This window comes from Cololabis saira, chromosome 12 (assembly GCF_033807715.1).
Source record: "Cololabis saira isolate AMF1-May2022 chromosome 12, fColSai1.1, whole genome shotgun sequence".
Lineage (NCBI taxonomy): Eukaryota > Metazoa > Chordata > Actinopteri > Beloniformes > Belonidae > Cololabis > Cololabis saira.
In genome coordinates, this window is record NC_084598.1 from 13,812,605 (window position 1) to 13,826,365 (window position 13,761).

At 43.0% G+C, this 13,761-nt stretch overlaps 1 protein-coding gene across 2 annotated transcripts in view; it reads left to right on the top strand.

Annotated features, from left to right (window-relative positions):
- The first annotated feature begins 1,044 nt into the window (after positions 1–1,044).
- Positions 1,045–13,761, top strand: part of LOC133456913 (DENN domain-containing protein 2D-like) — a 37,964-nt gene continuing 25,247 nt past the window's right edge. For both annotated transcript variants that reach the window (XM_061735615.1, XM_061735616.1), the window contains exons 1-5: positions 1,045–1,226; positions 10,158–10,224; positions 10,308–10,391; positions 11,945–12,028; positions 12,212–12,313. In XM_061735615.1, coding sequence (XP_061591599.1) covers positions 1,206–1,226; positions 10,158–10,224; positions 10,308–10,391; positions 11,945–12,028; positions 12,212–12,313 — 358 coding nt within the window. In that variant the 5' untranslated portion in view covers positions 1,045–1,205. The remainder of the gene's footprint in view (positions 1,227–10,157; positions 10,225–10,307; positions 10,392–11,944; positions 12,029–12,211; positions 12,314–13,761) is intronic.

A 13,761-nucleotide genomic window follows, 5' to 3' on the forward strand; every position in this document is an offset into this window, starting at 1 on the left:
TTATTTGTAGAGCACTTTTCATGTATAATCTCAAAGTGCTTACATAAACAAGGGAAAGTCAGGACACATAAAAGACCAGAAGTAAAAAAGCATAAAGAAAATAATAATAAAAACATCTAACAAAGACCAGGGAACGCCTTCCTGAACAGGAAAGTTTTAAGCTCCTTTTTGAAAGTGTCCACAGACTGGGGTTGGCTTGGCTGGATAATGATGGCTAACAGACACGAGAGGATCCGAGGTGTCGCAACGGTCCATTCAAAGTTCAGCCTCGACCCGCTGATATGCTGTGGTAGAACCATAAAAGAACATTACGCAATTAAGTGTCCACAAAGCTAGACGAACTGAAGAGACAAGAGACGTGGCTCCCCCAACAAATGTACACAAAAGTATAACTCATTGACTACAATACGACATAGCCTCTAACAGCTTATATGGCCTGTTGTAAACGGGGAGGTACCGCCTCGCCGGGTGACTAGTCCTGCACTTCTACAAGAGCTGTGTTAAAACCTCACAGTGAAACATGTGAATCTGACGGTTTAGCAGTGTCACATAAAAGCAGAAGCAAAACAAAATACATGTCCAAAACACAAATGCCATGATCTTTTTTTCAGTTTCCAGTGGCCGGTTCCTAAATAGTGACCTGAAGTGATGCTGAACGTCAGACGGAGGTCTGACTTATGAAGGGAATGTTTGACCTGAAACTCTTTAATAATGGTTGTTTAATGATTTCCTTTGTAGTTTTTGTCTCCTTTTGCAGCCTGAAAGACCGCAGCAAAGACACCCCCCTCCACCACCACCACCCCGTCTGATTCAACTGCTAACAAAAGCAGCCTCGGGCTTGCTGAGCAAATACATGACATTCATCATTAAACAAGTTCTTTGTTTTCTTTGGATGAACTGGTTCCAGAATCTGATGAACAGGTTTCATTTCACAGTTCATAGGCATAATACCCCTATCCAGTGTTATTCGCGTCAACTTGGGCAAGCGCTGAAAGAGGAAATCTGAGGCTGAGATCTAAGTCCAACAGCCACTCATTTCAGCAGCTTCACTTCCTCTTATATATGCACTCACTGTTACATTAGCGAGACGCAGCTCCTCGTTATGGGACTTTTAAACTCATGATAGAGATGAGGCGATAAAACGGGACTCTGCAGTAAATCCAGTAAATCCAGAGACTTTGGTGTCCTCTGCTCTGCCAGCAAGCATGGGCGAGACGTCACCCGTGGTGAGTTCTTCATCAGCGTTTCCACTTCAAGGCTGCTACTTATCGCTGGTTACAGTTTTACTCTCTAAGAAGTACTCTAAGAAGAAGTGCTCCTGAAGAACATTAGAGGTTGTTCAGAAAAATGTCAGCCCGGCTGGTTCTTTTAGTGAAACCAGTTAAAAAATGCTGATGCTTTATTTTTAAACTGTTTAACAAGGCAACGTTTCACGTTGACAGCAGTAATACCATCAATGCAGAACTTTCATCTTGTCAACTTCTGCTTCGTGCGGTAAGTATCGGGGGTGCACCCTTTCTCAGGCCATCGTCAAGGACGAGGTGCTCAGTTTCCTCACGTGTGTGTGACCATTGCATTAAGATATAGGTTGTCGGTTACCTCAGCTATCATGTTGGGTACGTTTCTGCGTTTTCGATTCCTCCTGACAAACTACTGATGAATGAAACTGGTATTGTTTGGTAACCCTGAAATGCAAGTGTTTGTTGAACTGTCTTGGATGTCGTTGTGTTGTGCAAGTTCGTACTTCTCATGAACTAGTTCAAAGTTCAGTTCACATACGGTAGTTTAAAAATGAACAGTTCACGTTCATAGTTCACCATTTTCATTTTGAACTTGTTCAAATTCAGTTCATTTCAATATTTTTAGGTGAGAAGTACGAATGAAACGCCACCCTATCCTAAAACTGTTCACTGTATACCAGTGGTCTCCAACCCTGGTCCTCAGGACCCTGTCCTGCATGTTTTAGATATTTCCCTGCTTCGGCACCTTGAAGTGTCATTAACAGACTTGTGCAGACCTGGATGACAAGCTGATGAGGACCATTAATTACAATCAGGTGTGATGATGCAAGGAAACATCTAAAACATGCAGGACAGGGGTCCTGAGGACCAGGGTTGGAGACCCTGCTGTATACAGTCATGTATTGTCCTAGTGGCTTCTCAACTTTACTCAGAGGTTGTAAATCTCCAACAATGTAGTACATTATCAGTTTGCTCCCTGTTGCTGGGAAATCATCCCTGTGAAGGCTGCAGGCGGTGTGACTGGGGTTGTTTGGGACTGTTGGGTCTTCTTGGCCTTTCCTGATGACTTTTTTTCGATTGTCAAGGACTCGCAGATATTTTCTCACACTGAACGGATGCTTTAACTCAACATGACGTTTTAAATTTAGTAGGCAGACGGACGAGGCAGACGGTCGGACTTGTTTTCTCAACGCAGGTGGACATAATTTGCACAGAAAGGTTAGATTTTTACAGTTGGACTCTTTGGGAGACGATGTGTAAAATTCCTGCAGATAATGATAAGCGGATCATCATCTGACGATTCGCTGACGCTGCATCCGCAACGTCTCTCTCTTCACCTGTCATTGTAAAGACTGCACCGGGCTCAGGCCACCGTTGCCGGAGCTGCAGCCCGTTGCTATGCCAGTGTGCACTGCATTGTGGGTAATGTAGTGTAAAGTCGTCATCTCGTCGAGTATTTTAAATGTGCCGCCCGCTGGTGAAATGAGAAGGATTATTCCGTAATTGTGAACGACTTGTTAGTTTTCCCAGTACAAACTAGTTGATCCAGCGCTTCCTCGGCAGCCATCTTGGTCGTTTTGAAAAGCACCTATTGGACCCTCATGTATGAGTTGTGGATTAAACCCCAGCCCTGCCCTGCTGCAGTTGGCCTGGTACGTTCTGTACCGGCATACCATTTCACAAGAGAAACCGCCCCACTCGTGTTAGAGTAGGTTCACACAGTGAGATGCTACGTCCTATGAAAGTCCAGTTTTTCACTTTTTGGACATGTATTTTTATGAGATATGAGGAAGTAAGAAGTATTCAGCGGCGTGGCTGAACACCTCCAACACAGAGCTGCAGGAGGCAAAGGAGGAGACAGGTGGAGCTGGTTTGTTTGTTACACCTGTGCACTTTTGAAACCACATATTTACTGTATGTTGTACCACACCATGAAGGGAATTACTACGACCGCTACTGTGTATCCAGAAGTCATGTGACTGCTTTAACAGGCCTCTACTATACCGTGGCTCGCAGCAGTATGAGATACAATAAGCAAGGTGGACAGTGTCCGTTGTACGCTGGAAATCCTTGGAAGTAGCACACAGGAAATGTCAGCATGCTGCAGATTGTGTAACTGTTTGCATCCTGAATACAACATGTTGGCACTTCAGCCCGCCGTAGTAGATCAGTACCTATCAAAGGAGTAAGGCCAGTGCAGAAATATATACTTTTAGCTATATTGGAGTAAAATAACACAATAACTGTGGTGCTATGGTACCCATTTGGATCTCACTAACTCCCAGAATCTTTAAATTAGTTTTTTTTAAAGAATTCACCAAAACCACAAAACATTTAGAAACCATTAAAAAAAAAGGAAATTATTGGGGTAATAATATTTCCTTATTTCCTGTTGCTGAAGTGTAACGGTTGGGATGAAACAGTTGAACAGATTAAACATCCAGGGCCAGCCGAAGCTGTGGAGATCCACGGTCCAAGACCCGACACGTCCAGAACCACGGCTGCTGACCTCTGCGCCCGTTTCCCCGACGGGCCCAGCTTTCATGTGGGGTCAGACGCCTCTCTGCAAGGTTTTCCAAACCCTGAACATGAGCATTCAAGGGTTTACTTTACCAAACTAAGTCGCCGTTGTACATTTGGACCGAGTGAACCTGAAAGAAAAGAAAAATAAAACAAAACAAAACAAGGAAGTTCAAGCTAACACTTGCATATCCTGGCATTCAAGTGAATAACCTTAATTAAGCTGTATTTCAGCCAGTTCCTCTCGATTCAACTGTGCTTTAATGCAAAAGCAATGAAACTGCTGACACATTGGAACTGCTTATGTGCATTGTATTTAAAGGTCAAAGAAATGTCCACAAACCACCTCTCACGGGGTCGGTGTCGGTTCTCCGTATGGATTGCTATGTCCTGGTATCTATAAGATAGGACGTCTCCATTTCCTTGAAAACTGTCTGCAGAAAGATGGAGCTAAGTGAATTTCTTCCCTGAAGTACTGGATGAATGAATAATGTTTCATTTTTATTTTTCTATTGATATGTTTATTCTCTTGGAAAACCGCAAACCCAGGAACTGCAGGGTGTACCTGCAGTTCCTGGGAAGCTGTGTCCAAACTTTTGGTCTCTACTGTATATATATAAATGTATATCGCAACAGAGTTCATGCAAGTTCCACTTCCTCTTCGCTGCTACATTGCATTTCTAAATCAGTGGATTTTTTTTTAACCAAAGTCTTGGGTGTGTTCAGGATCAAACTGCTGCACTGCTGCGTCAGGTGCTGGTGCTGCAAACTCAAGTGCTGACCTATCACCTTCAGCTCACAGATACGGGCCAGTGGTGCTCCTTTCAGGAGCCTCACCGACATGAAGCGCCGTTTGAGTGTAGAGGGATATCTGCAGGTTTCACTGATGTAAAAGATAGTAAAGGTCCATCTTCATCAGTGAAACACAGATGTGGAGCAACGGAAACTACTTTTCAATATCAACCTACAAATAGGGGCAGCACTGTGGCTTGGTGGTTAGCACTGTTTCCTCACAGCAAGAAGGTTCCTAGTTCGAAACCCGGGCCCGGTGGGGGTCTTTCTGTGTGGAGTTTGCATGTTGTACTCCGGGTTCCTCCCACAGTCCAAAAACGTGCATACTAGGTTAAGTGATGATTCTAAAATGCCCGTAGTTGTGAGTGTAAGTATGCCTGGTTGTTTTTCTGTATATGTGGCCCTGTGATTGACTGGTGACCTGTCCAGGGTGAACCCTCTCAACTGAAATTAGCTGGGATAGGCTCCAGCAGACCCCCATGACAATGCAAAAGGATAAAGCGGGTATAGTAGATGGATGGAACCGACAAAGTCCTTCGTTCAGTTTAGAAGCAGATTCCCATGGATGATGATCCATGATCACATGGATGGATGGATGGATGGATGGGTGGATGGATGGATGGATGGGTGGGTGGATGGATGGATGAGGATTATGTTTGGTTTTACTGTGATTTTATGTCATGATTGTCTCAAGCAATTTCGCTGACTCATTACAAAGGGGTTCACCTGACGTGTTGCCTCTGTGTGTTCAGTTGTAACAAGGATCCATTATAATCTGGTGACGGTCTGAGTCTTTTCCAACTTTCCATCCTTTCTCTGGATCTTTTGCTCAGGACATTTGACTGATTGTTGGCGTTCCACTTCGTCTGCTCCCTACCACTCTGCTCTGTAATTCATTCAAAACAAACAAGAAACATAAAACCCATCACTTCCTGTACGAGAGGACTTTTCCCAGGATTAACCAATCCCTTAGTCAAGAGCAAATCCTAAAGATTACGAGGGGGTGCATGTAAATTAGGCAGAAAAACAACGATGTTTCTATACAAAAAAATATTTTAGACATTGAACCTTTGATGTCTTGATGGGTTCAACTTGTACACTGGTTTATACTGAAGCCCAGTTTTCCCGTCGGGCAACAGCGTGTTTTGTCATTTGGCTCCGCTATAAATAGTGGATACAGTATGTCTCCCACGCGGAGTGGATGGTTTGTTGTCCCAGCTGCAGGCTGAACGCTGCTGCAAGACGCCGAAGTCAATGCCGGGTAGTAGAGGAACGGTTTCCGAGGACTCAGCAGTTGTTAGGGTCGCTGCAACCCCAGCTATCCCAGCTCTCTTTGGGAGGAAGGCGGGGTGCACCCTGAACTGGTCACCAGTCCATGGCTGGACCACATAAACACACTAATGGCGCTTTTACACTAGTCCCTCCTCAGCTCGGCTCGTCGCGGCTCCACCCGTTTTGTCCCCGTTTGTTTTTCCACAGCCAGGTGAGAAGTGGACAGGTTGGGGTGAAGCTGCTGTGACGTACTCGATTGCGCAACCGCTTTGTTTGTGTCGGCGCTGATGAGAAATCAGCTGGAGCCGCGAGCGGCTGAGAGTAAAACAGCCCGTCTACATCCCTTTTTTAATTCTCTCGTCAGCCCCCAGGTTTATGAACATCTGCACCTCAGAGTTGGATCACCAAACAGACGTTTTGCGCTTTATAATAAAATCGCTCTCGCGCTGACTCCCGCTTCCTGATTCAAACGTCTGACGGCCCCGCCCCCCGACCAATCAGTGGCACGGAGGGTGATGACGCCCCCCCCCCCCGACCAATCAGTGGCGTGTATTGTGGTGACGTCAGAAATAGTCCCGGCTCAGCCCGGTTAGAACCTGGCCAGAATGGTTACAGAAAAAGTATCTGCTTGGAGCGGCTCTACCCGCCTCAGCCCCTAGTGCAAAAGCGCAAGACGGGGCTGTGGCGGGTAGAACCGAGCTGAGGAGGTACTAGTGCAAAAGCGCCAAAACACTCACTCCTGTGGGCAATTTAGACTCCTTGACACCTAAACATGGCGAGTCCCGACCCCGAGGCAGCGGGGGCAACCATGAGCTATTGAGCCGCTGAGTCGCAGAGCCTGTTTATTTATTGATTGATTTATTTACATGGTCAGGATGACAATAGATCTTCATCTTTATCCAGGCACTGTGAGGACAGCGACTGTGTTTTCACATCTGGTTTAATATGTGTGTCAGGTTCAAACAACCTAGAACATCCAAAACATAATACAAAAGAGAGAAAGACAAGAAGTTACATTTTTACTTGCAAAAACAACGGACAGAGATGCGTTCAGTTACATCTCCTACCGCTCTGAAGCGCACTCTGCCGACCCCTCTCTTTTTATTTCTTAGGTTGATCCCTAGTATCAATAAGAGTTACAGCTCTAACGGAGAGGGAAAACACACCTGGAACTCTTCATGTTTACATAACTCCTTATCTTCAACTTGATATATGTTGCTGCTCATTGACCTTGAACCAGCATGGTATATCTTCAACCGGGGGAGCAGTCCTTGTTTTGCACAGATAGCTCTGTGATGACTTCATCCGCAGTCAACCCTCTGACTTCTCCTATCTGCATAACAAACTCTGCAAATTTAAGTTTACTCTATGTTCAATTATTCTAACAGTGTGTATATGTGTGTGTGTGTGTGTGTGTAGAATCAGTTCTGGTGCCACTTTTCTATTTGATATCACATGATATCTGGTAATAATTATGTAAAAGTAACAGTACTAGTGATGTCAAACTAAGAGTAATTGTGATGTAATAATTATGTAAAGGGATACAAAATGCATTTAATGTTAACCACAAAAATCCAGCTTATTCATTGAAATTAATTTCTGATGCAGCAAATGTCAATAATGTCAATAACATTTCTTGTCCTGAAAGGTCCGGAGAATCCCACTGGAGAGCACCCCATACTAGAGCATCCATTACTAGTGTTTTAGTACCATGCAGTATTTACTTATTTGAACTTAAATATTGCAGTTACAGTGGGGCAAAAAAGTATTTAGTCAGCCACCAATTTTGCAAGTTCTCCCACTTAAAAAGATGAGAGAGGCCTGTCATTTTCATCATAGGTAAACTTCAACTATGAGAGACAGAATGGGGGCAAAGAATCCAGGAAATCACTGTTGGAGTTTTACTGAATTTATTGGTAAATTCCTGGGTAAAATAAGTATTTGGTCAGCTACAAACAAGCAAGATTTCTGGCTTTCACAGACCTGTAACTTCTTCTTTAAGAGGCTCCTCCATGGGCGCAGATGGCACTGGGGACGGGGGGGACACGTCCCCCCCAGATTTATAGTGGTCCCCGATCCGTCCCTCCCATCCACTGTCCCTATGTACAGTAACAGCCTGTCCTAACTGCATGGGAGCGCGCACTGCGTTACATCGGACGCTCTCTGTCCACGCTGAAAGCGTTAATGTTCCCCCCACACACGTTCTTTTGATTGACAGCTGAAACTCGCTTTGTAGGCTGATTTATGGTTCCGCGTTACACCAACGCAGCGCGTGAGTGAATGTGCTTTTCCAGCTGTATTAAACAGCTGGAAAAGTTATTCAGTTTTGTACCAAAAGCAGTGATGGAAATCAACAGGTAAAGCAGGAAATGAACAGACCACCAAAGGTTAACTGCAGCATCCAGCAAGAAGGTTTGATTTTATTTATTATAATTTTTGGCTACGGTAGGAAAGAATTTTAGGTAGGAAGAAATCTCAGAACACCGGTTGAAAGCAGGTTGAAAGCGCTGTAGGAAACAGTCATGGATGAGGAACAGCTGATCCAGTTAGTTAAAAATGAGAAGTTATCTCTATGATACCTCCTCATTTCACTACAAAAACCTCAATAAAGTGGCAGAAAGAAATATTATCCTATTATTATATTATTTTTTTGTTAACAATTTTTTATACATACATATACATAATACACATACACACACATATATATATATATATATATATATATATATATATATATATATATATATATATATATATATATATATATATATATATATATATATATATACATACATACATACATACATACATACATACATACATACATACATACATACATACAGTACATGCACATACACACGCATACCCTAAATGAAATAGAAGAGGGCCCGTTTCCCACTTAAGGAGGCAGAGGACAAGTGTGACAAGGTGATAGGCCCCCTAAAAGAGTTTCTGGTCATATATATATATATATATATATATATATATATATATATATATATATATATTTACACAAAATAGTTGGAATCATTTGCTGACAGCTTGGTCCCCCCCAGTTCAAAAATCCTATCTGCGCCCCTGGGCTCCTCTCTCCTCCTCTCGTTACCTGTATTAATGGCACCTGTTTTAACTGGTTATCAGTATAAAAGACACCTGTCCACAAACTCAAACAGTCACACTCCAAACTCCACTATGGCCAAGACCAAAGAGCTGTCAAAGGACGTGAGAAACTAAATTAGAGACCTGCATCAGGCTGGGAGACTGAATCTGCAATAGGTAAGCAACTTGGTGTGAAGAAATCAACTGTGGGAGCAATTATTAGAAAATGGAAGAAATACAAGACACTGATAATCTCCCTCCATCTGGGGCTCCACGCAAGATCTCACCCCGTGGGGTTAAAATGATCACAAGAACGGTGAGTAAAGATCCCAGAACCACAGGGGGACCTAGTGAATGACCTGCAGAGAGCTGGGACCAGAGTAACAAAGGAACCATCAGTAACACACTACGTAACCAGGGACTCAAATCCTGCAGAGTCAGATGTTCCCCCTGCTTAAGCCAGTACATGTCCAGGCCTGTCTGAAGTTTGCTAGAGAGCATTTGGATGATGCAGAAGAGGATTGGGAGAATGTTATATGGTCAGATGAAACCAAGCCTGGCCTAGCCAGTCTTCAGATCTCAACCCCATAGAAAATCTTTGGAGGGAGTTGAAAGTCCGTGTTGCCCAGAAACAGCCCCAAAACATCACTGCTCTAGAGGAGATCTGCATGGAGGAATGGGCCAAAATACCAGCAACAGTGTATGAAAACCTTGGGAAGACTTACAGAAAACGTTTGACCTCTGTCATTGCCAACAAAGGGTATAAAGTATTGAACTTTTGTTATTGACCAAATACTTATTTTCCACTATAATTTGTAAAGACACTCTTTAAAAATCAGATAATGTGATTTGTCTGGAATTTATTTTTTTCATTTTGTCTGTCTTAGTTGAGATATACCTGTGATGAAAATTACAGACGTCTCATCTTTTAAGTGGGAGAACTTATACAACTGGTGTCTGACTAAATACTTTTTTTCCCCACTATAAATGTTCTTCTTTGTACCTTTACAAGGTCTGGGATGAAGGGATGTTTTCCCTTTGGTTTAAAATGATTTCTTTTAATTTTTTTTTTAATTTGATACTTTTGCATCTCCTTGAATCTGTTATATCTCTGCCCATCGTTTATGTAGTAAATCTGTCTGTAGTAAAAACTGTCTTGATACCATTTGCTTCACAGATTTGCAGTAATTCTTCATGTGTTCTCTCTCTCCCTAATCTTCTTTCTTTTTTAAGGCTGTGGAGGAACAAGTGTCACCAAAGTCACGGAAGAGTTTCTTCTCCAGATCTCTCCGCATCAAAAGTAAGAAAGTGAAGTGTTTCTTTATTCATCCATAGACCCTCTTTGCATTGTGGTAACAACTCTTTCATGGTCTAATGTTGCAGAAAGGAACAACAGTGAGGAAGATGGGTTCACACGGCCAAGGAGCTTGAGCATTTTTCGGTCGCTCCGAGATAGATCCCGTAAAGGTAGTCGATGTTCTTTCAGAGTTTCCATTCCTTCATCTTCTCCTAACTTCTTAAAGGAAACAACATATTAGAGGTGGTATTAAGCTTTTGTCCCGTTTCACCCAGAACCAGTTCCCTTCATCAGTATGTATGTGGAAATATGTGCTATGTAAAGTACAAGCTTGTAAAAAATGTAAACATGATGTTGTTCAGGCCTTCAAAGAAGGTTCAGAGAAGATTGGTGGACCACTTTACCACATGCTGATGAGGAACATTGATCACAGTATGAGCTTGTTTTGGTTTTTGACCCCAGCATCGGCCTACCTCAGCTGAACAAAGGTGACACAAGTATGTGCTCCAGCACTGACTCTGAGTCCGGGTTTGTCTATTTTCAGTAGATTAACAACGTATGAGTGCATACAGTAGGCCTATATGGACAGTGTGCAGCCCATTTCAAGGCTTTTTGATGTTATTTTTCAGTTTTTGAGGTTTCAGGGTTGAGTTTGGGGCCACATTTTTCTGATTCTTGTCTGTGATGGATTAGTCAAGAATGACGACAACCTTGCAAAGAGCTTGGCCAATGAAACCCTGAGCTATATTTTCTGTTCTTGTTGAAAAAAGTGACTTCATGTATCTAAACCTTTAAATGAAATCTGGTAGTTTTGCTGTTGTTTGTTTGAAAGCAAACATGACTCATCAGCTTTCACTTCAGCGTCACACAGCTGAGTTGATACAGGAAGTAAAACCGGATTCCTTTCGCTGGAATTATTCGCATTGCTTCATTTAATCCTCTTATCTTTAAAGATTGCAGTTAAAAAGAAAAAAGAAAAAACGGGAGAGACTGGTTTGTAACAGACCGCCAACTTTTCTGTAACATGAAAAAACAATAACTTCACAAGAACTTGCCCCTCAAATAGAGAAGTGTGGAAGATCTTCTGAAGAACTGAAACCTGGAGGGACGGGTGGCTTTTATCTTCTATAAGCTTATTTTAATGCCGTTAAAGTGGTCAAAGTGTTGAACCTCAGCTGATTTAACTGGCACACATGACCAGCCGCCTTCAACCTTCAAAGATTTTGCGTGAGACCAGAGCTCACCTAAAGACGGCCTTCATTGGATGACATTTTCAGATCTTTTTGTTCCTTTTTTCACATCAATGAAAAGTTTAAATCAAACTCTTTAAAAAAATTTTAAACACCGCAGCTCTTCCTCAAACATGCTGCTATTTGATGCTTCCAGCCAAACATCGTTAAATTGACCACATTCTGAAGCGATAATTCATAGTCTGCACTGGCCTGGCTGACCTTTGACCTGAACAAAACCTTCCAGCCCGATCTAAACATTCAAGTGAGACAGCAGTAAACACTGCAGGCCGAGGTTTTTACGGATGAGCGTTGGTAGGAACGTTTGGCAATAACAACAGCTTTTTTTAAACATTGACATCTTTCAGCAGCTGAATGTGAATTTTAAGCATTCAGAGAGCATTCAGATGTTGTGGAATAACACTTCAGCCTGACCTTTACTCACTTCTACCCCCCTACAAGGATTTCATCATCGACATTTCACTGTTTTGCAGAAAGGCAGAACACGGAGGAAGATAGCGTGTTCTCACGGAGGAGATGGCGGTCGTTTTCATCAGCTCGAGAAAAATCCCGTAAAGGTAATTGACGTTCTTTCAGGATTTAGGTGCTCTATAAAAATGTTGTTCAGGCCATCAAACAAAGATTTCCTTGGAAAGACTTCACACTGATCAAACACCTTATCACACGAGGAATGTTGACTGATAACAGGATGAAACAAGTCATGTGCTCTGTAAACCTGAGGCTGTTGTTCGTTTTCCTAGCATCTGGCCCCGAAGATGACATTAGCTCATTATCCATTCAAGACCAGCTGAAGAAACTGCGTCGGCATGACGGCGACACAAGGATGTGCTCCAACAGCGACGGTTTGTTTTCCTCGCCAGGATTTCACTAGAACTGAGTCATTTCTGTTACTGGCCGGTTGCCTTGGTAACCTACTACCTTTAGTACTACTACAGGCCTAAATTACAGCTTTTGTGTGTGTGTGCGTGTGTGTGTATATGTGTGTGTCCGTGTGTCCTGTTTGCTCTGAAAGCTGATGACTGAACCTTATTTTGCTGTTTGGGCTGTTATCCACCTGAACTTTGCACTGCTTTGACCACGATACAAGAGTAGAGAGTATTTTCCAGAGATATTATTCTGAAAGTTCAGGAAAGTAAGTCTGTCTAACATTTAACAGCTTCCTAGGAATGTATTCCTCGTAAAAAGGGTTCTGGCCTGCGCTTCCTCAATGAAGCTGAGTCATCGCCTGTTTGTTGTGTTAGTGCTGAAGATGGAGACGGGACAGCAACCCTCCTCCGTCCATCTCTACACCTGCTGGGTCCACAGCAGCTGAGGCTAGCGTAGGCCGTGTAGAAATCATGAAAGCCGAATCCTCTGGGACTGACGGGTATCAGCACGCAGTTCAAGACCCAGCATCATCTGTGACAATATGAGGTGCATTAGTGCACGTGGGTAACCCGCACGTCTGCAAGTAACGGCGTGGCTCCATATCAAGAGAAACCGGTCCTGTCCTTTTGCAGGGCGTGAGCAAGGGTTTACAATCCACATGATTACATATTTGATCAAGTCTGAGGACGTTGAGCAGCAGATGGAGAGAGGGGTTTTATGGCGCTCTTATTACCGCCAAGGCCTGCTGAAGACGAGTATGGTTCGAAAAGGAAACACATGGAGGAATAAATGAGTGTCGCTGACAGGTATGCTTTTTATAAGTGAGGCTACGTCTTTGTAAGTTGTTGCAGAGATGTAGTCACTTATTTGGGGTTACTCCAAATAAGCATTTTGCCTGTTTCAACAAGCATGAATTGCAAACTTTGTCCTCCAGCAGGATAATCTTCTTCTCTGCCCCACATGGCTGACAGTCTGAAAATAAGTTAAAACAAATAAATCATCTGCAGCTACTTTACCAACAACGCTGAGGACTTTGTGATGAAAATTCACATTAAATACTGCAAAACCATGTTTAAAAGAACAGATTCTGCCAGCATGCACCAGAAAGATGTATCAAGACATTAATGTGTACCGTCTGTGGCATACACATGTTTTTACCGTGGACATTGTAAGACAGAAGCCTCCTGTCGTGTCACCCGCAGCGTTTCTGAAGAGTGCTTATGAAGACTCTTTTTCTTCGCGCTACTGACGCCATGCAGTGTTGCTGACTTAGCAACTTTGTCACTATATTTAGTTTTTAGCCCTCTCTAGTGACTTCTTTTTAAATAAATCAACTAGCGATCTTGTGACTGTTATTTAACACTTTTGGATACTCCAGCAGTGATTTTGGAGAATCTCTTTGAGAATTCGACATGAAAGCTCC